This window comes from Eleutherodactylus coqui, chromosome 5 (genome assembly GCF_035609145.1).
Source record: "Eleutherodactylus coqui strain aEleCoq1 chromosome 5, aEleCoq1.hap1, whole genome shotgun sequence".
In the NCBI taxonomy this organism is placed as follows: Eukaryota; Metazoa; Chordata; class Amphibia; order Anura; family Eleutherodactylidae; genus Eleutherodactylus; species Eleutherodactylus coqui.
Window position 1 is genome coordinate 203,518,751 of NC_089841.1, and position 27,855 is coordinate 203,546,605.

At 42.4% G+C, this 27,855-nt stretch overlaps 1 protein-coding gene and 1 long non-coding RNA gene across 2 annotated transcripts in view; one reads left to right on the plus strand and one right to left on the minus strand.

Annotated features, from left to right (window-relative positions):
• Positions 1–4,205, plus strand: part of HSD17B3 (hydroxysteroid 17-beta dehydrogenase 3) — an 82,955-nt gene extending 78,750 nt beyond the window's left edge. Inside the window, exon 11 of the mRNA XM_066601997.1 lies at positions 3,558–4,205. Coding sequence (XP_066458094.1) covers positions 3,558–3,656 — 99 coding nt within the window. The 3' untranslated portion in view covers positions 3,657–4,205. The remainder of the gene's footprint in view (positions 1–3,557) is intronic.
• A 9,481-nt stretch (positions 4,206–13,686) lies between these two features.
• LOC136627048 (uncharacterized) lies at positions 13,687–27,382 on the minus strand. The gene is made up of 3 exons (XR_010792739.1): positions 27,200–27,382; positions 22,008–22,042; positions 13,687–13,904 (listed from the first exon to the last, which is right to left on the minus strand). It is a non-coding gene; the product is annotated as an uncharacterized lncRNA (long non-coding RNA).
• Positions 27,383–27,855: the final 473 nt, after the last annotated feature.

Here is a 27,855-nt window from a genome sequence, read left to right on the forward strand (position 1 = left end):
ACTGTATATTAAATTTTTGTTAAATCTAAAGTCTCATCTATGTAGTCCCGACCAATCAGGAGATCCGTGGAGATCCAATCTATGAACAGACCACTGCTGCAGCCTACCTGTATGCTCAGGTTCTTAAAGCGGTTTTGCTATGACCCACAAGAAAGGAAAACCAGTTCACTGGTAACTTGAACCTTTCATGTTTTCACGCACAGATCACAGTCCGACAAGTGCAGCGATTGGCTATCATTAAGAATACATTGTAGTATTTTATATTCCAATGGATTTAACATTTTTGTGAAATAAATTTTGGTACATCTTGTCAAACCAAGTGCTGAATTGAGCATATTTCTTGGCCAGTTGACATGACCTACCTGGGAACCTGTATAGATTATATCTGCACCTGCATATGGGTTTTTACCTATACAGATTCCTCTATAGGTTGTGACAGCTGCTGCTCGCACTCAAGCACACAAGCTGTCTACAAGAGGGACCTGTAAAAAAAAAAAAGGAGGCAACCATGGATTTCCTCATCGGTGAGGACCACATAAATGAGACTTTGGAGTGGGCAACTCAACTATGTTGATCTGTTCCTGAGAATTACCCTTGTTGATAAAAATATTGTATAGCATTACACATATGGTGAATGACAGCTGAGAGCTGCCCCTGATTGGTCCCTGCGCTGAGCCAATCAGAGGCAGCACTTCCTCACCCATTCATGAATTCATGAATGGGTGAGTGAGAGCTGCCTCTGATTGGTGAGGCTGTGACCAATCAGAGGCAGCTCATTCAGCAGGCGGGGATTTTAAATCCCCGGCTGCTGAATACTACTTACAGCAGTTCAGGAGAACTGCCGGCCGCGGCTGAACTCCGTCTGCCGGGACAAGGTGAGTATTTTTTTTTCTTTACTTTTTACACATTTCTGGATGAATTTCAGGGAAGGGCTTATATTTTTAAGCCCTTCTCGAAAATTCATCCCGCGCTCGCCGGCAGCCCATTGCTTTCAATGGAGCCGGCTGTATTGCCGGCTCCATTGAATTCAATGGTCAGTGCTCGTTTAATCGAGACGAGTACCGCTTGGTGCTCATCTCGAGTAACGAGCATCTCGAGCACCCTAAGGGCGCCCACCCACTGGCGTTTGCGATTTTCGTGCGTGAAAAACGCAGCGTTTTCGTCGCGTTTTTCGCGGCATTTTCGCGGCTTTTTGCGTTAATTTACATTGACATTCATGGGTGCATTAAGAGAAAAATAAGGACACATATGCAACTGACAGTTCCTATGTTAAAAATTGCAACGGACTGAAACAAAAAACGCCAGTGGACAGGAGTACATTCAAAACTAATTGCTCTTGAGAAAAAACGCAAAACGCAAAGGAAAAAAAAATCGCCAGTGGGTGGGCGCCCTAATACTCGAACGAGCATCAAGCTCGGACGAGTATGCTCGCTCATCTCTAATTAGAATGCTGGGTTTGGTTTTTGCATAACATATAATTACTTATTTAAAGATGTATTAGATGAATTGCCAAGATTGAATTTTATCATCCATTCACAGGATAGGTGATACAAGTGCCGGAGGTAGCCGAGAGCTTGTACTTGGCTCTTTGTGTCAGCAACATTGAAACGATTGGAGCGGCGTCATACATTTGGCCCACAGTGAGGAGTAGACCTAGGACACTCACTGATCAGACTTTTAGCACCTATTCTATGAACAAGTGATAAAGGTCAATCTTGAGAACACCCCTTTAAGGCTGGGTTCACACTGGGCGGATTCCGGGCGGTGATCTCGCGGTTTGACTGCAGCGAAAAAACGTGAGATTTCCGCTGGGAATCCACTGCTGAGTGCTGTGGATTTTGAAGCGGCCTGGCTGCACGCTTTTCTGCTGCAGCCGGCGCTCCTATAGAGGAGAGAAAAAAGAAGAAAAAAAATGAACATGCGGCGGACGGCGAATCCGTGCCGCAGCGCCGGCAGATTCGCCGTCCCGTGTGGACAAGATTTCTGAGAAATCTCATCCACATGGCTGGCTAATGAAGAAAAAAAGAAGAAATAAAGAAGAAAAAAAAAATGAACATGCTACAGCCGGCGAATCCGTGCCGCAGCGCCCGCAGATTCGCTGTCTCGTGTGGACAAGATTTCTGAGAAATCTTGTCCACATGGCTGGCTAATTCCGGGATTAGCGTCCGCAAGTGGATTTGCTGCGGCAAAATTCCGGATGGAATTTCCGCGGCAAATCCGCCCAGTGTGAACCCAGCCTAAGGCAAAAGTTCCATCTCTAACATTTTAGTTACCAAACATTCTTCCACAGAATTTCTGACTAATTTAAAGGTTCTTTGGCAAAACTTAAATGGCAACAATGTTTCCCTCTTAGGGCTCCTGCAGACAAGCGTAGGCACAAAAAAGAGCAATGTATTTGCGCAGTGAGGCTTTATTCACATGAGTATATATATATATATATATATATATATATGTATATATATATATGTATATATATATATATATATATATAGCCGTTTTCTTTCTGGCCAGACTCCTATGGGAGCCAATTACAGCGGCTGGAGAAGGGAGGTGGGAGGGAGTTTAGCAGCGTGAGCTATTAAACTCCCTCCCCCTTTTCTTCTCCTCTCCCGCCCTTGCTGGCTGTTTGCAATGGGAGGGGACGGGATCAAGATTCTAAGCTCCCGCCCCATCCCATTGCTGGCTGCCGACAAGGAGCGGAGAGGGGGCAGGAGTTTAGGGCGGGACGGGACAGGAGCTAGTGTGCTCTCTCCTTGCCGAGAGTTGGCGAAGGGATGGAAAGGGGGAAGGCAGTTTAGCAGAGCTAAACTGTCTCTGCCTGCGGTACGGTATCTCAGGCTTGGGGTATATACGCCAGGCCATATGAACAGGCGAACAAATGGCAGATTTGTGCGCCCGTTCATTCATTTTTATGGCACCTGTTGGCGCATGTAAAACCGCATATGTTTGTGTGAAAGAGCCCTGAAGGAGTGTTTTTTGCACACAAGCCTGTGAAAATACTGTGTGCATTTGCACAGGCACCGTTCATTGACATGGGCAGGGGAATGATGCCTGCCCTGATTTAAATGGCTATTTAACCAATTACTTGCCAGTGTTCGTGATTATGCACAGTGTTTTGCGCATACCCGCATGTACATATGTTCACATGTGCACATTTGCACAAAAAAGAACAGTGAGATGTAATCCATTGAAAACAATGAGTTCTATTCTCTGTGTATTGTGCGCGCAAACACACCCCTGTGAATCAGCCTTAGAATAATAGAATATGCCATTACACCCTCACTGGTGATGCTTTAACTGATGGAACCTCCATGATCCTTAGAATACAGGGTTGACAATCATCCAGAAATACTCATCTTTAGCATTCAGTGTAGTTTTCCAATATGTCCATTAAAAATGTTGGCTGGCCATGATTTTTGGATATGTTGTCCAAGAAAACAAAAAATGTAAGTTTGCAACCCTATCTGACTATAGGAGTCGCAGTGTGAATTAAGTGCATTGTTTCTGTATTGCATTTCACACTATATTACTGTAAATATTCTTACTTTTTCTTCCAGGGATGTATCATGAACCAAGTTCCAACGTGGGTGATCCACAGCTCGAGACTACAGGAGTGCTTCCTGAACATCATTAATGCTAAACTAAACAAAGAATGACTAGTTTGGTAGAAAAGAAAAAACAAAGTCGGCTGCCAAGACTGGATCCTCAGGAGCCTACAGGTGCTGAATCCCTGGTACCTTAGGTCCTCTCTTTAATAAAGTGACACCAAAGGAAACAGCAATAACCATGAATACACTTGTTTTTCAATGGGCACCATGTTCAATCAGTACTTGTAATACATTCAGCCATGTGCTGTCATGCAAGTATTGTTTATCAGAACATACAACATAGAGCCATATTGCAGAGTACTTACATAGTACTTCACGGAGACTGCTGGTGAGGAGGTCTCAGTGATGCTTTAGAACTAAAATCTTCCATTTATTCATTGGTTTTTAATACTGTTGTTCAGAAAATGTACAGTTTAAAGCCTTAATTTACCTTTGCCCACCATTTGACAGTTGACGTACATGCAGTTAGAGGTGTACTGTATATAGTGAAAAAAAAAGGTTGATTAGTTCCAGAATCAGTTAAAGGGGTTGTCCCGCGATAGCAAGTGGGGTTAAGCACTTCTGTATGGCCATATTAATGCACTTTGTAATATACATCATGCATTAAATATTGGCCATACAGAAGTTATTCACTTACCCCCTCCGGTGCTGGCATCCCCGTCTCCATGGCGCCGACCAAAGCCACCTTCTCCCTGGATTAGACGCGCTTGCGCTGAAGGGACTGCTCCGGCGTGCTCGCGCCGCACAGGGCTTCTGCGCATGCCAATATTTAATGCACGATGTATATTACAAAGTGCATTAATATGGCCATACAGAAGTGCTTAACCCCACTTGCTATCGCGGGACAACCCCTTTAAATCTGAACAGAGCTTTAGACCTTGATGCACATTTGTAAAGTCAGCTTGTACATAGGAGATTAGAGACATGTTCAAAAGTGAATGTACCTTTTCACATTATACGAATTAAATTGTTTGTGTAAATAATTAAGTTTAGCAATTACCCACTGTCATTAACATTGCTCTATTCAATATAATTATGTTTCTAACAATTGTATTTAGTGTGTTATTTATTGTTAAGCAGTGAGCAGAATACATTCTTAATAATGGTTTGACATCTGCATTGGGGTTTGGCATTGGGAAAGAGGAACCCCGGTGGCCGAAAGGTTCTGTCTTTGGACAGAACCGATCATTGCCAGTTTGACCCTATTGACTATAATAGAGTCCACTCGGTTTCTTCCAGTATTTTGAACCAGATCTGTGAAGCAACGAGGTTCCAACACAGATGTGAAACCAGCCCAAGTCTTCTATTTTACTTAGCATTGACATGTATGGATGCAAACTGGATACATTGCGTGGATGTTCATATGTAATGTAGAAATGTCATGCATTATATTATTGATCCTCAATTTCAGCTGAAGCTCATTACAAAATGTCTGCACTTAAACTGGTTGTCCAGGATTTTTAAAAAAGATCTCCCAGAAACAGTGCCATGCTTGTCTACTTGGTAATGCAGTGAATGGGACTGAACTGTAATACCAGTAGCTCATGGATAGTGTTGCTCATCTTGATCGGCCGTGCAGTAGAATCGTCTCAATTTTTGCAAAATCAAATCGGGCTAGGCTAAAGCAATTTTTTGATGAAAATCATGGGAAAATAGAGTTTTTGAGAATGCCTGCTGCAGAGATCAGAGTGCAGCCAGGGTGATTTGCTGATGTCACAAAATGTGTTCTTGCATATGGGCCACAGTTTCATTGGACGCCTGCATCACATGACCTAAGCATATTTTTCTACTGCTGTCAACGTATATAACAGCAAAGCAGACAGTTCTCTGTTTGTGGCTTCAAATGGCATTCAAAATCACCAGTCCGGCCACTAAACGTTATTTGCAGATTTTACACATCTAGCAATAAGGTTTGGGGAATTCAATTACAATGCGCCAAACAGGGACAGCTCACAAAGATTCAAGCTATACTCTGTGGCCTTCTTTTCTCACATATCGTACCTCCCAGGGAATGTGGCTTATTTAATTGACAGTGTTGTTTTGTTCATGTAAAAAAAGAACCCAAACAAACAGAGAAACAGCAAAAACACACAGTGTGTGTCAGCAGCCTCAGATGTCATTCAAAGATGCTTGTCCGCTAACTATGAATTATTTGCTGGGCTTATGCAGCTAGCAGTGGTTTTCTACAAACTACAAAGTTGTAGGTGATAAGCTGCATAAAACTACACTAAAAAGTAAGCAAAACAAAATAATAAATTTAAAAAAACTAACTAAAAAGGAAATATGTAGGAGGCAAAGGGTAGGGGACGTGTCAATGGTGGTGGTAAAGGTGGTAGGGGATGAGCCAAGTTGACACTTCAAGTGGCTCCATGTTCTGCAGGAGGCGAGACACAGCATGCCTCAAGTACCGCCACTTCCTCTTACAACCAGTCACAGGAACAAAGCAGTCAATCTGTACCATTTAACCATGAACATACCTCTATACTTCACCCTGTGCCAAATTCCCTGCACCCTCTGAAGCAGTCCATGAGGATAAGTCTAAGAAGCTGTTTAATCATCCACTGTCATGGATGTTAACCAGGCAGTCCAAACAGCTATAGGGAGAAGACCAAGACGTTAAATGCACTGATGCCCAACCATTTTTTTCCTCTGAAGAGGAAGATGAGGGAGGGTCAGTGCACATGGTCATTGTTTTATCAGGGGGATGTGAAAACGGAGGTGCCAGCTCATGGTGCTCATTATAATATAGAGTCCATTTAGAAGGAGGATGATAAAGAGGATTAAGTACTTGATCTAACATGGAGAGGCAAGGAGAGTCAACATAATTTCCAGGGGAGGAGGAAGAGAGTGGATGTTGCAGGGCAGCACCCTGCCAAGACAGTGAGTATGGTGTTGCAGAAAAACAAAATGGCAGTGCTACCACCCTCGAGTACCACCAGTTGCAGCAGCAGCAGCAACAACATTAAAACCCACAGCTTGGTGTGCTAACAAGACTTGTGCAGCCTGTACATTCTTTGAAACTGCACACTTTCCATTGTCAGCAGCTAGCCTCCACACCCCAGCTATGGAAACGTAAAAAAAATATCCACAAGCAGCTGCTTGCAATGGAAATGCTGCCCTTCAGACTGTTGGACACAGATGCCTTCCACAATGTGATGCTCTGTGCTAACCCACAGTACGAGATGCCGGCCACCAAAAAGCTGTCCCTGTACCACCATGTGAGTGATAATGTGTCTGTGGCGTCAGTGGCAGGGTACACCTGACCACAAACATGTGGTCCAACAAGCATGGCCAAGGGTATTACATATACTTAACAGCACACTGAATCAATGTGCTGCAGGTGGGTGGTCCATGTTCAATGGCACCCACAAGAGTTATGGGGCATTCATCCTTGCCTGTCTTCTCCTCCTCCTCCTTCTCTTTCTACACCTCTTCATACTACCTTTCAACATCCTTAAAATCAGCACAGATATTTGTATGTGACAAAATCCAACCTCCATTCAGAGATGCACAAGATAAAAGCCAAAATGCTGTCTTAAAACTCATATGTCTAGGAGAGCGCAGTCACAAGGCCCAAGAGCTGTTGACAGCTCTACAGGCCCAGGATGACCCTGCACAATCTGAAGCCAGGCAAGGTAGTGTGTGACAATGGGGCCAACCTGTTTCTCAACCCATGAGAGAAGTGTAGAGGAAGAAGAGTAGGAGGAAGATGACGAGGATAATATAAGACCAAATGCATGGGAGGGGCAACACAACTTTCCTTCTACGGCATTGATCAGATGAAAGGACACTCTCAGGCCTGACCTCTTAGGCACTTTGAGGCATATGAGTACTTTTATGCTGCAGTGCTTGCAGAAGGACCATCACATAGCCCACATCAAAACATCAAATCATTACTGGGTGACCACCCTCCTTGATCCCTGCTATAAGGCCAAAATGACAAACATCATTCCAGCAGTGGAGAGGGACCTCAAAATGCAGCACTAATCAGGGCAGACTGTTAAGCAACTAGAGTATAGCATTTCCCCTTGACTGCAGGCATGCATCTGCAATGGATCAGAACTCTTCTACTCATAGTGGACAAGCAGTAAGCTGCCACAACAGCACCATCGGTGGAAAGGGAAGTCTAGAACAGAGGTGTGGCATATTTTCTTTTAGCTTTTCACAGCCTGCAGCAAAGCCACAGGGTAGGACTGACAGTCACAGGCAGCACCTATCCATAATAGTCCAGGAGTATGTCAGCTTTTCTTTTGTTTTACCTTGAAGTTTGTTTTATCATTTTAGAAACAAAATTGTACTTATTTCCGTACAGTAATACACTTTGCTCAGAACCACCAATTCACTAACACGTTTTTGTAATAAGAACATATTATGCCAATCCAGTTTCGTTAAAAAAAAATGCCTGACCCCTTTCTGCTATCCTATATATTTGTAATACTGAATTATTTCTCATCATTGAACAAAATGTAAATGTAAATTGTAAACTTAGTTTTGGAGTGAACTGCATTTATTTAAGCAAAGCTTCTCAGCACCCATGTCCTGTATATGTGTGTTTTATCATATGTCTGAGCATATATACTTTAGTTTTAGGAAGAAAGTACATTGGTGTACTTTATTGTACTTCAACTATATACCCCAAACATGGTGTGAATGGAACCTAACTTCATTAGAAGCTTTTATCGGAATGTTAAAATGTCCCCTAAAAGTTAGTGAATGTCAAAAATTGATTCTGATGTACAGCAAAAGCAACGTTGTACCGTATTAGCCAGAAAAATCAATGTGGTACTCAATCAAATACTCTTGTTTAAAAAAAGACAAAAGTATTCTATAACTTTATTGGCTAACCAGAAAAGTTTTATATGTAAGCTTCTGGGGCTCAGACACCCCTTCCTCAGGCATATCAAATGAATTAATGAGATGCAGCCTGCTGGGCTATTCCATGCAGTAAAAAAAGACAACCCTAATGGATGTCACCTGAATGGAGATCAAATTGGCTTCCCTTAGGTGAATGGGGGTCTATGGATCCATTACCATACGCAGCATAAGCTTTCCCGGCACACAATAAACATACAGTGCAGACAGTGTGAAAGTAATCGTACATCAATTAGATTGACTTTCAGGTCTTATGATAAAATATATGCCCTAGCAAATGTAGATACTCCTTTCCAATATATTTCAAACATTCATCTTGTTAGGCATACTTTGGCCACACGGTGGCAATCACACTCTTCTCTTGGATTCTATATGTCCACATTGTATGTATTACTATAGTTTACATTATATTCTCAATGAACATGTCAAAGCAAACAGTTCAAATTCTTTCCCAATCAGAAGTAATGACAGCACATTTCTCCAGATAATACAATTTTTTAACTGCTCTTTATATACACTGCCTCACAGAGAAAATGCTACACCATGAAGAAAAGCTTGAAATGAGAGAAAACTCAACACAGAGATAGATTGTACAGAACTAAGTTCCCTATTTGAATTTAAACGGAATGATCAGTAAGTAGCGGGCCACCATGTTGGCTGATACAGTTGTTAACCCAACATGGCATCAATTCAATGAGATCTCGAATACTGTCCTGGGGAAGTGTTGACCAGGTGGTATTGACCACAGTCCACACTTCGCCTTCTATACGAGGCTGTGGGAGAGCATTCCCTTGATGTCCAATTGTGTCACAGAAATTCTTGGTTGGGAACAGATTGAGGGATCATGCAAGCCAAGTAATCATCTGGACACTTTCTGAAACAAGCCTGCTGCTATTTGGGGTGTTGGGCCACACGTTATCCTATTGGAAAACGGTGTTGAGTATGCCTTGAAGGTATGGTAATGTGACAGGTTGCAGCATTTCACCAACATAATGGTGGGCTGTCAATGTGTCCCTGATACATACTAGAGGAGATTGGCTGTTGAGGCTCATGGCATCCCAAACCATGACTCCATACTGATGAGCTATGTGGCGCTCAAGAATGACAGAAGGATGAGCTAAATTGCCATATCGCCTCCAGACCTTCACTTGGTGATCTCCTTTGCTGAAAGTTTTTGTTGAACCCCATGCTGTGCCATTTGTCACATGAGACAAACGAACTACTGTAAGCGTTCATGAAAATACTGTGGTGTGAAGGGCAGTTTTCGCAACAGACAGCTTGACCGCAAATCTGCCTCAGCCAATCGTCAAGAGACCCTCATTATTGATAATGGAATATCCAAATCTGTCTGTACACCCCACAGAATGTCACCAGCTGTGGATTGAAGAGCTACTACTGCATGATTCCTGATGCATTGTAGCATTCATCTCAGTATTCCAGTCACATTTTGTTCCACTGACTATCGTCCCAAATTCAACCCACAATTGTGGCATCCGGTTGAGTTTCTGCCGCATTACGATGCAAAGACCAACCTACTGTATGTAGCCCTAAGATGAAACCTTTAGTAAACTTGTCTATGTGATGATGAAATGGCTCTTGATCACATATTAGAGGCATCTTCACTCCCTAATCTTTATCTGGACGCTAATCGGACGCAAAGCAATTTCCATGGGTGTGATAGCATCTCGAAAGTTGGCTTCACAGGCTGGTTTTCCCCTTCTACTGCGCTCCCAGATCACAGGATTGGCCGGAAACTGCATCAATTTGCATAACGTGTTTTTTGAACATATCCAAAAAATTGCATAATGTTGCGTAAAATCGTCATAGTGAGGAATTTTCTCTGTCGTGCAGTATATGGATGACACACAACTCATTACTTTGTAGTGCATAATGATCAAAATGCAACATCGAGACACATAACATTTTCCCAATTTAGACATTTCATGTAGATATGAAATAAATGACTGAAAGGTGGGGTTCTCTTATCAGGAGAAAGGGGCTACACGCAGGAGGTAATTAAAGAGGTATCCCCATTTTAATGAATGCTGGCTAAGATGGGAATAACTGTCCTAATGCTGCATCAACCTGCAGCCAGGATTACAAAAACAGCCGAACCGGCTGTTCTATCCTGTTTATCTAAGTCCCATAGAAGTGAATGGGAGTTACGGAAATACAGTGCTGCAGAGAGAGCTAGATTGCTTCTGCATTGCAGTAGTTACTGTCACTCGCACTGCTACATTCTTTCTGTAACTCCCGTTCACTTCTATGGGTGTTATGGGAAACAGCATTGTACAGTGAGTTCAGCTGTTTCAATAAGCCAATCAACCAGTGGCCACATAAGTGAGCCAATTCGGAAGACTCCCATTTTGGCAATAGGTGCAGATCCCAGAAGATAGACCGCATTCATTAGACACTTATGGTATAGCCTATGGATATGTCATAAATACATGAGATGGGAACACCCTTTTAAATACAGAATGAAATCTATGTGAGATATGAAAACAGCCAAGCTGTAGCTTGTATACCAAGCCTGTGCATCATTTGGTTTATTCAGCTTTTGATTAAAAGTATGCCTCTGATATTAAAAATACAAAATGTAAAGGCTTACACCAAATGTGCTGCAACCAAACAATAAAGTGTAATGCAAACTCAGTTTAGAGTATTAGTTAGCAAATTATACAATTTGGTGTTTCCAATTCAGCCCACAGCACATCCAGTGTACAGTATAGTACAATAATAGAACTTTTTTCTATTCATTCTGCCTATCTATCTGTACATCAAGTGAAAAAACCACAATTCCTTCAAAAAGGAATTTTTTTGGATTATATCTATTGTGCCTATAGTTATCCTTTTACTTGTGCTGCGGCTGGCTCTCTTATGGGTGCTGTAACTAATGACAATAGACTTGGGTGTACTTGGTTACATTTTTTTTCACTAGAAATATTGAGAAAAATTGTTCTGTAGCATCTTAGGATTCAGAAAAAAGCTTCACTATTATCCATAGGCTATATTAGATGTTGCCGTTAGAGATGAGCAAACATGCCCATTTAGGGCAATTACTCGAATGAGCATCGTTTTTTTTGAGTAACTGCCTACTAGGGCAAAAAGATTCGGGGGCGGGGCGCTGGGGGGTGGGTGGCGGCGGGGTGGAGCGTGGGGTAGCAGGGGGAAACAGAGGGGAGCACTCTCTCGCCCCCGCTCACCCCCGCAACCCCCCACTCACCCCCGGTCCCCCAAAATCTTTTCGCCTGATTAGGCAGTTACTCAAAAAAAGCGATGCTCATTCACTGAAAAAGCCAAAAATACAATACCTGAAGGTCTGCAAAGCAGACACGGTCGCCATAGGCACGATCGCCATAAGGCAGGCACAATCGCCGCCGGCACAATCGCCGTAGGGCAGGCGCAATGGCCTTAAGCCCTGAAGATATGTAGTCAGCCAGACAATAATGGGATGACCTTGTCTGCTTTGCAGACCTTCAGGTATTGTATTTTTGGCTTTTTCAGTGAATATGTGTTTTTTTTTCTTTTTCCTTACCTCTGTGATTTTATGTAATTTATTGTGAGTTAGCGTAGGTACTGACGGAAGCGGTGTGACCTCGACGCGGTCCGTCAGCCTATGCGTTTTGGCCAAAATGCAGTACCAACACCCGCATTTTACTAGTATGCATTAGTATCTTTGTATGTAGTTTGCTAGTTGGTGGGGGAGCCCAAGATGTCAGCCAGTGTGGCCCACCTTGGAGATACAGGGCAACCCGCTGTCATATCAGCCAGGGTTGATATCCTGTATGGTGGGTCACCACCCATCTATGGCTGACATCTTTGGTATCGTTCACATGTGCAGGCTATTAGTATATGCAGTCACTCCTCCCCAATTTGGGCTGGGTTGAGTGGGTGACTGCATATTAGCCTGCCAGGAACAAGCTGCTCCTTCACACATTATTGTCTGGCTGACTACATATCTTCAGGGCTTAAGGCCATTGCGCCTGCCCTACGGCGATTGTGCCGGTGGCGATTGTGCCTGCCTTATGGCGATCGTGCCTATGGCGACCGTGTCTGCTTTGCAGACCTTCAGGTATTGTATTTTTGGCTTTTTCAGTGAATATGTGTTTTTTTTTTTCTTTTTCCTTACCTCTGTGATTTTAAAAAAGCGATGCTCGATCGAGTAATTGCTCTAAACGAGCACGTTTGCTCATCTCTAGTTGCCGTATATCTCCATTCAAGTGAACAATGCTGAGTTATAATACAATAGTCCATGTGTTAAAACTGCGTAGTTTTTGAAAAAACATATTTTTTTAAATCACGGAAAACCTTTAAACATATAGTTATGACTGTAAAACAAAATATGACACAATACATCATGGAATAGATTAAATGTATTTTTCATCCTATAAAAAATTTGTCCCAGGGTAGATAATGGCATAAAAAAATAAAATAGGCATTACTCACCCTTCAACTTTGCCTCCAATCCAGTGCCGTTGACCTAATCCTCTCCACTTCTGTTCACCTTGTAACACAAAGCAATGATGTCACATTCATCTCTCACATGACTGCTACAGCCAATTGCTGGCCTCAACAATAACGTGCCATTTATTAACACATGACCTCTGAGGCCAGAGATTGGCTGCAGTGGTCATGTGAGTGATGCCTATTCTCATATGTACAAGACTAGAAGCAATGGATGAAACTGAAAGGGAGGTGACCCAAATTAGATATTAGACAATGAGGGTGATCAATGAGTGGAACAGGTTACCACGAGAGGTGGTGAGTTCTCCTTCAATGGAAGTCTTCAAAAAAAGGCTGGACAGACATCTGTCTGGGATGATTTAGTAATCCTGCACTGACCGGGGGTTGGACCCGATGACCCTGGAGGTCCCTTCCAACTCTACCAATCTATGATTCACTTCCAGTCTCAGTGGAAAAATCGGAGCAGAAGGAACCAGGTTGGCACTGCTGGACTGGAGAAACAGTGTGGAAGGGTGAGTAATGACTATCTTTTTATGCCATTCCACACCCTGGGGCAATTTTTTAAAGGTCGGAAAGCTCCTTTAACTTGAAGATGGAAAATTTACAAAAATATCTCTTATGACAACAGTGATATTTTTTACATATTTTATATATAAGTTTTCTCCTATTTTGTGGCGTTTAATAATTGATCTTGCAATATCAGAAGTATAATATAATCATGTAGATACAAGCGCCACAGAATTCCTAATTAAATTCAGTTGTGCCTGGAATATTTCTGATTATGAAAAGTAATACAGGCCTTTACGCTTAAATAGGTTCAATTCATTCTACTGTTAATAGCAGCCCATTCATCGTATAGTATCTGTGTAGTTAATTCTTCCAAGGCCAAGTGAAACTCGTGGAACTCCCAAGATGATGTATCTCCTGTATAGCTGCTCCATATTTAGGTTGGAATGTTTCCTGCATTAATCAAGATAAAAATGTATAAGCTTCCAAAGTAAAAGACATGGGCACCAAAGAGCAGGCATTGAATTTAATACCTGGATTTACGTGTTGAATTGTTTTACTTCTTATCCAGGCTACTGCATGTGCGCCAATATTCACTTATCTAAATATCCAATGTACTTGCATGGATATGGCATTTTTCCAGTAGCTGCTTTGAGAGCTGATGGTAAAAGTTAAGACTAATGTCCTAGATATTATGCTGTTGTTAGTATAGTTTTTAGTTACAAAATTGGCAGTCGGCTCCTGTATTTTATTGTTTCCATTGTTATCTGTGTCTTTTCACTCTTGATCTGGACTGGGACTCACATCAGACAAGAGTTATACCATGAAAGGAACAGGTTTGGACAAATTATTTTAACAAAAATACATATGAAATGTCTACTGTGTGGGCAATTGATTAACACAGTTGTTTTTACTATTCATACACTGAAGTATTAAAAAGATACCGTATACAGAACTGTCTTCAGAGTTTATTCAGGAATAACTCATATATTTATTGTATCAGGGTTGGGTAATGACGTCGTCATAGCCTGAGGGTACAGAGCAATAAGTATATCATAGAACATAGAAGACACACACAAAGTTCTGCCTAAAACTATATATTTTGTTTTAACTGGTTCGCAGCATATGACGAGTATGCTTGCCAATAGCGGCAGGCAGTAGCTGCATCATGTTGAATATATTGTATATTCATATACGTATACTCACACAGATCAGAAAGAACCTCCACAGTGCCTGTGCTATCAGACGTTATGGACCACTCACCATGTATAATCCCACTAATCATGGTGCCAGAGGCTGGACATTTCTCGGCACCATGCCAAATATAATACAGAGGAGAACCCACAATGCCATAAAACAGAATAATCCAAAACGGGTGCTCAGCTAGTGGGCTGCAGTCTGAATCTGCACTAGGTATGCCAGTTGTCCGGGCACTGCAGACCTGAGGTTATAGATGTGCTGGAGGAGGGCAATGTCTTGTCTAACATATCTATGATGGCAGGTCTGCCATGAGGAACAAAACTGCTGTTGGCGCCTCGCAATAGATTTGATCCCTTTTTAAGGGAATTGTTTATAATGTTAGCGTAGGGATTCGCAAGATATGAGAGCCCTTGGTGAAGGTTGCGAGCTTGCATATTTTGGTCAAAATATCAACTATTATGTCGTTTTTATTATTATTTTTGTTGCATGCAGTCTGGCCCTAAGATGCTGGGCAATATTTTGTGTTGTACACTTATAAGGTACAGGGCAGCAACCTAATCTAATAGTATGGGCGTCACTAATAGGCTGTAGTCCTGCATGGTGCATACCATTTATGTGTGATTGGTAACCTATACAGCACTTATCTATTGTGCAAGTGTAATACTAAGCTGCCCCCACCGCAGTGAATGGTAGATGTGTGAGTGGTCTCCTTTTTTTTTTGCACCAATGCTTCCTTTCCTATAAAAGAATTTCAATAAGTTAAAGGGATTAGACTGTTTTCTAATACATCGCTCCTTTGTGCCTTAAAATGAAAAGTTCTGAGACTTACTCATGCCAGGTCTACTAAAGGGCAATTCCGGTTGTGAAGCAAATTTTCAAAAATTCCAGATATAAAAGGTGTTTGCGCCATGTTTATACACAGATGTTCATGGCTATAAATCACACAGCAATTACCTTCTCATCCTTCCTTCCATTTCAGATGTTTCCCCACATCCCTATTTTCCAAGATGGCCCCCTCATGCAGGGTGACATTTGCATTTACCACAGTTTCCCGCTCGGTCCTTCCTTCCTTCCTGTGTATGTCCTCACTTAGAGCTGCCTTGTTAGTGGTCAGTATTCTGGTCCCGAGAGCTGAATAGAAAATAAAGCTATCCCTGGCCGGTCCTACTGAGCAAGCCCAAACTGAAGCACTGGAATATCTACAGATCATATCCAGGGCTACAAACACTTCTGAAGTGCCAAGGGAAAATAATGGCTTTCAGAGCTACAGAAACAAAATCCAAAGCAGAACCACACTGCAAACTTTGATAGTTTTGATCATACATTTGACAGCATCTAACTGGAAGATCCCTTTTAGATCTGCTTCCTTTGCCCAATCTGTAACATGCCTGTGGAACGGGGTGCATGTAAACAATTGTAGTGACAGTAATTGAGGCGGCAGTCACATGATTTATGACGTGTCCTCTGTGTCCACAGCGTTTCCTGCTTACATACAAGTGCCAGTTAAATAATAGTCTGCAAATGTGCAAGCAAGGGATGCTTAATTGCACCAAATTGGACTGAGTTGGGTGTCCACCTAGTTTTTTCCATTCCATCAACGCAAATTTCTTTGTATACATGGAAAGGTTGTTCAATTTCTTTCTTTTTGAAAATTCTAAAGCCAGATAAAAAATAAATTGTTTTTCATCAAACTTTAAAACTAGATACCCAATAAAAATCTGTGACATTCTTAAGAAGAAGGGTAACAGCATAAGCCCTCTGGCACTCAAGCATATTTGGGGCCATGTAACATCCCTGTTAATTTAAAGACAGCACATGGCCCCATTATCGCCTATGACATGACATGTCCTATTCCTGACCGTATCAAAGGCGATAAATAGAACATACTAATGCAAGTCAATGTGCAGCCTTAGTGTAAATCGGGCAGTACTTGAATAGGTGTTTGTGTGCGAGTTGTGTCCGAGCCTCTTGGGAAGTGTAGCAGAAGGTCTAATAGCAAATGAATATTTCTGTCTATTCACACCACATTAAGAGTACCTTCAATGGGAAGCATCAAAATGTTTTACTAGCACGTTATTTAGTTTATCTATGAAACCCTGTGATATAGACTGGCCTTAAGGCCCATTTACACGGAGTGATGATCGCTCAAAGATCACTCAAACGACAGTTTGAGTGACAGCTTTGAGCGATCATTTTGCATAAACTATTAGGTAGCTACTCAGCTACTCAAGAGCAATTTAGTGTGCAAATGAAGCCTTAGCTGAAAGCCGTTAATAGCCTGAGGGCTCTTATCTGCATTCAGTTCCTTTGTTCTCCAGCGGGAAACAATGCTATCAGCACTCCCCGAGGAGAACTGCTGATAAGGCTGAATGACGATTTTTAAGTTGGACTGAATTTAATGATCAGCTAGCAGTGCACGATGGGGGCGCGTTTAGACACAACGATTATCGCCCAAACGATCGCTTTTTAGTGATTTTTGAGCGATCATTGCTCCGTATAAATGGGCCTTTAAACATGGAATGGGACAGATAAGCCCTGCTGAGTTTAGGTATTGTTGAGTCTTTTAGGTCAACGCATTCATTGTTCTTCTTATAGTGTTCTCTCAGTTAGTGCTATGGTTTAGTGAGCTTCCCATCTATAAAGGGGAACTTAAGACCATCGGTTTAGCTTCAGATAGGACTGACATATTTTCAAATACGACTTTAGATAAAATTAACTTAGGAAATAAAGACTATAACAATCTCAAATGTCATAATGCTCATTCTGAAGATCCTGGGGTGTAATGGGTATTTATGGTGATGGCTTGGATGAACAATTAGGTCAGACTCTTTAAAAGGGGCCATTGTGATGTGGACTTACTGAGAGGACTTGTGAAAATGAATATTATGGGAACAGTTCTAATTCAGACACTTTAAATACTGAATATACCTTCAAATATATAATATGTTTGTGAACCTGGATGCCTAGATGACAGACTAGAGCCTGGCGTCTAGAACCAAGCTGAAACTAAAATATTGTTAAGATTTTTCTGTGGTTAATGTATGTCGAGTACAGTGTAAGACAATGGTGGCAGAGACAAACTATGTGCAAAGTATGACGTTTTGTATTATTTTATAGCACCATGTCTGCTTCTCTAGTTAGCTTCTCTCACAATGAGCTTGTCCAATTTTATAAAGAAAGGATCCTTGTTAAAATTCCTCTTAAAACTGTGAAGTCTTAAAGTGTTTATCAAACAATGGGTTCTTTACAAAAGGCCTCTTCAGTCAACAGATTCCGCAAGCTGGGTCAAATGAGACAAGGGTCTTAAGTAAGATGTACTCTGCAGACATTTAAGAGCCGCACAAATTGTACAGGCTTAGCATCTGTTAAGCAGGTTCTGCTGGGGGTATTTTCTTTTCTTCCATAACATCCCACTTCATGCTTCCTAATAGTCATGTTTTGTCATTCTCGTTTAGAACTAAAAGAGAATTCACTTTTATTTGCTCTTAAATAATTGTGTCAAATTCTTTCGCATCCTCTGTGGGGGTTAGTCCAATAAGGAAAGGTTTGAATAGGAAGAAAATCCCAAAAAGTCTAGGCAACAAAAAAGGTAAAAATGAACAAGTTATTTACAATCCCATAAGAATGACTTAGATCGATGGTAACTGCTTTAGAAAATGAGTTCTTGAAGTTTGTGGTTTCCTATGGCTTCTGCTTGTGTAGAGGAAGCATGTGAGAAGAGGAGCTGCAACCTATGCCTTCGATATACCATAACTAAACGTCGTCAACCATCAGTAGATAGGCAATACGAAGTCCTGGGTAAGGTTTAGGCAGATATTATATGTCCTTTACAATCAATACTTTATATGATCATTTTTCAAAAGTAAAGTTGAATGTTAGAGGGAATTATACATTAAATGCTTCAGGCTTACTTTTTATATCTAAGAGTGCATTCAGATGAGCGTGTGTATGTGCGTACATAACCACGCATCTATTAGAACCATTGGTTCCCTATGGTGTGTTCACATATCCATGTTTTACAGGTATGTTAAACATAGGACATGCGCACACCATAGGTCCATGGTGCGTGTCAATATTCCACACGGGAAGCCCCCTCATCACTGCACACTGTGACAGCACCGTCACAGTGTTCAGTGACAAGGGGATTCCCCGCAGGCAGTAAAGAATCCCCTGCCACAGCTGTGACAGAGGATCACAAAGCTCTCCTACTGATTTCAATGGGGCTGCCATCAGTAGTGACATAACAGGGATTCCCTTGCAGACTGGAGTTTAGAGGGATGCAGCGAAAATGCAATGTGTGTCTTCTCTGCATATCTGAATACAGATTACTGGTGAAAGTGAACTAAGGGGCTATTAACATTAATCCCTGTTTATCAGTGATCTGTATGTGGGGACAGCAGGGAACACATAGATCATGTATTGTTTGCTATCTTGTACCCCCGTAGTAAAAAAAAAAAAAAGTAAAAACCATAACATGTAAATAAATAAACATGTAGAAGAAATACAAATAGTTAGTTAGAAAAACTATTTTTTTTCCTTATTCTGTCCACTCTTAAAAAAAAAAAGAGATACAAAATTGATTTAATATCTACTCCAATTTTAAATTACAAGTAAGGCGCATGTGTCCCGAAATAAAATGAATCAGAACATTTTGGGGTAGACGAAGAAGCAAAAAAATAAATAAATAAAAATCACATTTAGAACGTAGCATTCCGGAAGGTGAAATTTTACTGAAATGAAGGCCCAAAACATCTCTGGTCATAAAAGGGTTTAAAAAAACCCTACCATTTTGTTCATAGAGTTCCTCAGTTCTTTTGCAAACCTGTACTACTGCAGGGTTATACGTAAACTAGTCTTTTGTTACCCTTTCCATCTGCGCCTCTTCTTTCTAACCTACTGTCTGATAGGACGTGCTTTACTTTGCCTAAACGCTCACTCCGCCCCCCCCCCCCCAATGCCAACAGTCTTTAGCACCTACTTCTAAACATGTCTGGAGTCCCTGCATTATGAAGGAGGTTTTTACAGATGCAAACACCTTTGTATTGTACCTGTGTGAATGGATGGGTGGCTATCGTTTTAGGGTTTAGTTCATTTTTAAGAGCTTTGGATATTGAAATAAAATAAGACAAGTGGGAAATCAATGTAAATAGGGCTTTGAGAGTGTTCGATGATTTCTCTGTTGAATTCATCTGGAAATATACATCATAATTTCACACATCTTCTGCAGCACCAAAGAGTTGCCGGATTACTATTGTTTCTGCATAATCAGAATAAGGGCTCATGCACATTGATTTTAATGACAGCTGCGCCTACCATTACCAGCACCAGCCACTACACAGGGTTTGGAACAATCTGCATCCACTCTGTAACTTGTGTGTCTTGACAGTAATAGTGGGTGATTGGTTGGGGTCCCGAGTGGTGGACCCCAGCCTATCAGGTATTAGTAATAATAATAAAAGCCCCGCTGTCCTTCTGGGTGGATGTTACATTGTGAAAAAAAATTATATATATTGCACTTAGTTTGTAGAAGAGTCTGTTCCTCTAAATCCAAGTTGGTCTTTAAAGATCCAAGAGACTATTATGGAACTCCAATTTTTTCTTTATTCAAAGATGACAGAAAACCTGTGAACAAGAGATGAACGAGCACGCTCAGTTAAGGCAGATACACGAGCAAGCATCACTCTTCTCGAGTAACTGCATACTGGTCCGAGAAAATGCGGGGGGGGGGGGCAGCAGGGGTGAGTGGGGGAGAGAGAGATCTCTCTCCCTCTCCCACCCACTCCCCCCGCCACCCCCCCACATTTGTTCGAACGAGTATGCAGTTACTCGAGAAGAGTGATGCTTGCTCGAGTATCTGCCTTAACCGAGCGTGCTCGCTCATCACTAATGTAGACAAACTTGACAAACGTAATGTGGTGGCAACTAGAGATGAGCAAGCATGCTTGTTTAAGGCCAATGCTCGAGAGAACATCGGTCTTTTCGAGTTACTGCTTACTCGTCCCAGCAAGGGGGGGGGGGCGGCGGGGAGAGAAAGAGAGATCTCTCTCTCCGCCCGCTCCCTCCTGCTCCCCCACGCATTTTCCCGGATGAGTAAGCAGTTACTCAAAAAGACTAGAGATGAGCGAACGTACTCGGTAAGGGCGATTTCGCAATCGAGCACCGCGATTTTCGAGTACTTCACTACTCGAGTGAAAAGTACTCGGGGGCGCTGTGGGGCGGGGGGTTGCAGAGGGGAGTGGGGGGTAGCAGCGGGGAACAGGGAGGAGCCCTCTCTCTCTCCCTCTCCCCCCCACTCCCCGCTCACCCACAGCGCACCCGAGTACTTTTCACCCGAGTAGTGAAGTACTCGAAAATCGTGGTGCTTGATTGCGAAATCGCCCTTACCGAGTACGTTCGCTCATCTCTAGAAAAGACCAATGCTCGCTCATCTCTAATGGCAACGCATTTTGGAGGTATGAAAATTGGCCCCTTTATCAAGCAATTATTATCCTTTTTCTTTGTTTGTGTGACCAAGGTTACTTTTCATCTTTCGACTTTCCCCCTTGATGCTCTCCCTACGTTTTTAAAGACGCTTTCAGGGTTTGGTGTATTGGATACACGGCAAGGCCTCTTTTTCGACCGGCGGAGTGGACGCCTGTTATGTGACAGGCGTTCCACACCAGGTAATTCTCTCTTACAATTGTCAATTTGATAAAATATCGATTGATTGGAGCGCTTTCCATAAACTTATTGTTGCCATCCGATATTGATGAATGATCATGAGGATGTCATTAATACAAGTGGCCTGGAAAACCCCTTTAGTCCTTCATCCAACATATTCTACTTTGTTTTCAATGCATGTGGGGTTATAAGAACCACTTGATGCCAAATTGAAAAAAAATATAGGTCTAATCCATTTTTTTTCAGTTTGAAGTCTGGATTAGAGCTCATATAATGCTCACATGGACATTATTAATTTTGCATAACATTTAGGAAACTTGACAGTTCTTGCTTTACATGCTACTAACAATGGGTGGTGTGTTTGTTTGTTCTGTATGTTGCTAGTTGAGTTTTACGAAAGAATGTAGAACTGAAGCACTATATGGGTGGTCCAAAATCCTGCATGGAAAGCCCAGAATGCTGACTGAATAACACTCAGGAGATGAGTAGATGAAAACTGGATGGTGGGAAACTGGGAAAAAATGCTACTGAAGTGGAGGAAGGAAGTAGACTGAACCTTGTGAAGAGGCAATCAACGCTGAAGAGACTACAGACTTTAATAGCCGTAATCTGAGAATTGTCTGTAAACTGAAAGAATCAGATCTGTCTCTTATTAACTGCGAACAAAAAAAGTGGAGCTTGCAGATTTAACCCTACCTGGTTAGGTTCTGCTGCTGTGATGGCTGGGGAATCTGAAAAAAAAAAGGTTTGGTACGGAGTTAGCCAGTAGAGTAAAGTGTGATGGTTCTCAGTAAGAGAAACCAAGTAATCTTGTAGATATGATACCTTTTAATGGCTAACAAATATACATGATGTTACAGCAAGCTTTCAAGTTCTTCTTATCGACCCTTCATCAGGCTCAGGGGTAGGAAATGTACTATTTGATATACATGCATGATATGTTATTTTCTCCTGTATTTCACAAAGTAAAAGCCTTCTTGAAATACAGGTACATGGATGGAAGTATCACACTTCCTAGTTACATGGTTAGTATATTGTATTGGGCACCCTGAACACATTTATGTAGGACAATCTTGTGACTACGACAAAGACCACATGTGCTGGACTCTTATCTACTACAGATACTATTGTTCTCCTCTCGAGAGCTAGGTCACTATACGGCTGGGGTCACGCAGGGCAGAATTGCCGCGGAATTTCGTGCAGAATTTCTGCACTGCAATTCCACTCGCAGCTTTTTATCCCTCGATAAGCCACCAAAGTGGATGAGATTTGCAAAAATCTCATCCACATGCTGCAGCCGATCGGTTGCGGCCAAGCCATACTAAAATCAAAGTCGCAGCATTTCAATTCTTTCTCCGTTTCTGTGGCGGCCTCTCTTCTCTTCTCGACTTTCCCCCTTGATGCTCTCCCTACATTTTTTAAAGACGCTTCCCGAGATTGGTGTATTGGATACACATCAAGGCCTCTTTTGTGTAAGGCCGCCGGTTTTGAAGCTGCATTTCTCCCCGCGGAAATCTTGTGGTTTTTCCGTGTGGTCATTCCACGAGATTTCCCTGGGATTTCGGTCCCATGTGGCCGAGGCCTATGGATAGCTGTTCTTTGACTATGTGGTGCCTGCGATGATCATCCAACCTATTATGTAGGTGAACGTATTTAGAAAAACCTTAGAGTGTAAGCTCTTTTGAACAGAGTCCACTCTTCTCATTTCACTTTTTTTTTTTAAAAGGAATTTTCGTTATTTGTAATTTTATTGTTTTCTTTGATAGCTAAGCACTGCAGAATGTGTTGGCACTTTATCAATAAAGATTGTTAGCATTATTATTACTGTTCAACAGCAATACAGTAAATCTCTCTCCACATAAACTGAAGTTGTAAGGCCGATTTCACATCTGCATCGGAATTTCCGTCTGAAGGCTCCATCACCGATCCGGCTCAAAATACTGGAAGAAAAAGTGCGGCATGCAGCGCTTTTTCTTCTGTCCAAAAAACTGGGCAGCTGCGTGGAAAGCAGGCGGACCCCATTATAGTCAATGGGATCTGGTCGGGGGGCTGTTCGAGTTCCGTCCAAATTACAAAAGACTCAACTGTTTGGCCACTGCTCTTCTCCTTTTCTGCTCTCCGACTGGAGCAGAAAAGCGGAATCCCCAATGCAGATGCAGATTGGAGGAAGTTTTTAGGATCTCATCTGTAACAGCTGTGGTAGGGAATTCTATATTTCCTGCAGGAATGAAGAATTCCTTTGTTACATCTGTGACAGATGTGGCAGGTGCAGCAGGGAATTCTTTTTCCTTGTGGGGATGAAGGAAACATCTGCCGCATGTGGCAGATGTGTTCTTCATCCTCGCAGGGGACATGGCAGTGGCGGACAGGTAAGTATTTTTTTTTTTACACTAAAATTCTTGTTTTTCAGGGAAGGGCTTATATGTAAAGCTGTTCCCTGAAAAACAATTCAGGAGCGCCAGCAGATCATTGCCTTCAATGGAGGCGCCGGCAGCAGCATACATGCGTGTTTTTGCGCGTAGATGGGTACGCACCTATGTACGCACAAAAACACACTTGTGTGAAGCCACCCTGAAAGCATGCATATTTTTAATTAAACAGAAATAGACTTTAGAGTACTTCAGACATTCATTCAACAATGCAGTTCATCTTACATGCTCATACCTGTATCATATTCATACAAAAATACAAGCCGCATCACAGCAAAACACGCTTGACGTGCCATCTTCGGTACAATGACAATAGTGCTTTAGGCCTAATTCACACATTGCAGATTTGTTAAGTATTCTGCATCAGTATTTTCAAGCCCAAAATCTCATCCACACTGACCAGAGAATTTCCACAGACAATCCAAAGCGTATGTAAAATATTCTGTGGATTCATAATCCATGGCATGTCCATTTATGCTGCGGATTCGGACTGCGGATTGCAACGTTTGCAATGCAAAGGATGAAACCTGGGTCAAATATGCAACAAAATCTACAGTAAAAAGCGTGACAAAAAGCTGAATAGGAAAAGGTTTCAATACCGGCCCTCTCTAGTCCAAAGACATAGAATCCACAGTGCCAGCTGCATGGCCCATTTTATTTATTGAATACATGCCTACCCAAACAGATCTAGGAAACTACCGGGAAAAGGTGAAGACTGTCTGAACCTCCAGAAATGTTATTCTTCTCCTAGATTCATTGATGTTTCAATAGCGGGTACTTCCGCTGCAGTGAGCTGAAACAAACCTTTGTCTCTACTGACAGGGCTATGCAACCAATGGCACCATGAGCACCCAGGGAAGGATAGGAGCTGTAATTGCCAATTTACATAGGACAATGTGGTTGTGGATTGTTGATCCGGGTCTTATTCTGACTGCCATTATGGAGTCGGGAAAGAATTTTTTCCCCTGAATGGGCAATTTGGCTTCTGCCTCTTGGGGTTCTTTGCCTTTCTCTGGATCAACAAGGGGGGGAGGTAGAAACAGGCTGAAATGGATGTACATTGTCTTCATTCAGCCTAACATACTATGTTACCTTGTCACCAGGTCGAGGATACTGTGGCTGTTACTAGTTTGGAGGGCACTATGGATGTCACTGTTATGGGGGCATTGTTGTTTGATCAAGGACATTCGGCTAGACACATAGGTCTGACATTTTTGTGTGGCATATACATTATCTCCCTAAAGTAATTTCCCAAAGGTATGCCATAGGACAAACAGTACAGATGCACTGTGGTGGTACTCCCAGCAACAGGAGTATTTCCAGTACTCTCTAACTGGGCTACTTAAAGTTTGTTCTGTGTTTGTACTTTCTAAGTAGGACAGAAGAGGCTTTACTATTTTTCAGTTTCTATTTGAAGGAGGTTCTGAAAGTCTTAGGCTCAGTCACACGGGCACATCGGCACCCGTACATGGGCGCCAATGTGCCCGTGTAACTGAGCCCTCACTGCAGGAAGAAGACGGCCATACTTCAAGACGGACGTCTCTCTGCAGTGCTGAAGAAAGAACACATGACCGGAAATGAAGCCGGTCACATGTTCTTTCTCCCGGCCCTGCAGAGAGACGTCCGTCTTGAGGTACGGCCGTCTTCGTCCTGCAGTAACACGGGCGCCGATGCGCCCGTGTGACTGAGCCCTTATGGTGTATTTCCCAAGGAATCATTGCACTGGGTCTTCCAGAGTGCTAAAACAGCCCTAAAAAGTTGATATTTTGGTTCACTCATAGAAAGAGTTTCCCTAGTGCTCTCCTAAGGCTACCCACACACAGCCGAGCGTGATATGTCAAAAACACCTCCCATCACTCCATTAATGTAGCGATCGGTAAGTGTTTCCCATTGTTTTCAATGGCAAAACTCCCATCACACTTGCATGCACATCGCGCGCCGTGCAATGTGTTGTACTGTCCCATTGAAAACATTGCGTGACGCTTCCAAGTAACGTGAAAAAATAGGACATGGAGCGATTTTTTTTCCTGCACCGCATTGCTCATGTATATGACTCCTTTCAAAAGAATGGGGTTCATATTTGCGTGAGATCTGTGCGTCTCACGTGAGTTTTACGGCCATGTGAAAGCGGCCTTAGGGTGGCTTCACACGGACATATTTGTGTGTGAAAAATTTGCACGCATGATATGCAGTGAATAGACCTATTGATTTCAATGGGTTCGTTCACATGAGCTTATGTTGTGTGCGCAATTGTTGGCTGTGCAAAAAAAGATAGAGCATCTTCTATAGTTTTACGTAATTCACACACCAAAGGTCCTCATAAAAGTCAATGCGCAAGGAGAGGCACCAAACACTGTGCAATGCCGCTGGAAAAAGAACACATCTGGAGCCAATTAGCCATTTCAATCAGTGCGCCTGCTTGCTGTGCGCAAACGGTCATGTCCTGCGAGCAGAAACGGTACATTGTGATACACTGATATAGGCACAAAAAAGGCTCCTTCATAAGTGCTCTAAGGCGTTACACTCGCTAGAAGCCCCCCTTTTGGTTTTTAATGTTTGGTGGTCCTTTGTTCGAAGATCGCCCTTGACTGCCCTTTTGTTAGTAAACAAACTGCCCCAATACTCGTGATGAGCTTATTGAGACACAGAAGTCTAGGACCCTCTTTTATTTATTAGTTTTGGGCCGTATTCACACAGTCGTTTTCGATTCGAGCCCTAAATCTCCGTCCGTGTGCTGTGCGATCTGCGGGGACAGTGGGCATTGTATATCTTATGGCTGAAACAGGAGGTTTTTGCCTGCATGAAATTCAAGCCCGTAAAACGTAAGGAAGCGAAGCCATTCGTTTAAATGGACTTGTTCTCACATGCGTGTTTCTTGCGCACAAATTCTGCATATGAGAAATGATAGACCTTGCCCCATCTTTTTCCGTGTTACGCAGAAAGCTGCCCTACAAGTCTACGGCAGCTAAAAAAAGGAAGGGGGGGGGGGGAACACAAATAAAACAGCTGGCCTTTGTTTGGCGTTAAATGGCTATTCTATTCCACAGGGAGAAATGTGAACTGTCATGAATTACAGTGGTATACGCTGGCACGCGCATTTCAGCCTGTGTAGGGCCATCTTCAAACCTAGTTCATTGGCAAACATGCTTGTTGCGGCGAGCGTATTTACGCATACGTTCGTCTGTTCGAGCCCTTATTCTTGTATGTGATATGTATGATACTAGAACATGCAGCGCTTCTTTCTTTTCTTTTTTTTTTTGCACACAAGCCATGTGAAAAGCAGTTGCGTGTATAAGCCCCATAAACTATAATAGTTCCGTGTGTAATACACGGACAGCACACAGAAGACGACAAATACGGCCGTCTGAATAAGGCCTCAATCTTCTATTAAATTTGTAATTTTGTGCTAATCTGGTTATTTTCGTAGGCAACTTGAGGTTTGTAGCAGCAAATAATTACCTGTTTCTGAAGACTCTCCCAAAGTGTGTGGGCTTATTAGCCGGCTTTAATTGCTTCTGGCAGGAAGTGTGTGTGAGTTTGTGAATATATCTTGTCATTCTTTATGAAGTCAGATTGATGCAATCCCGGCTGTCTGGGTGGCCGCTGTCAGAGCGAAGTGTCATCCCTACTAATAACAGCGCTCTGTTATGCTGCGGAGAGAAGTAACGTGTTTGTTATTAGAGTAAACAGCCGGGCCCATGTCTCCAGGCTATCTGCGAAGGCACCAGGCCTACATGTCTCTCCCCGGTTAGTGAATATCCCAGTCATGGCAATGAGGGAAATCAGAACCACTAAAACTTTGCTGTTATGAAGAGCAAACGAAATTTGTGGCTTTCGTAGAAGCCAGCCAATGTTTATTTCCACAGTTTAAAGCAAAGCATTGCGAGAAGAGATTCCGCAGACACACAGCATAGGCTTCACTTCTGCATGTTTTCTTCTTGGATATGATGTATAGACCTGTATGAATGAATCCATTATTTTGCCACAACTCTATCTATCTGCACCTATGTATGAACAGATGTAGCAATTGTTAACATGATCGGCGCATCGTGATCATTCAAATGACAACATTGTAGTTCCAGTAAATGATCATGATGCTATACACTGAATGTCAA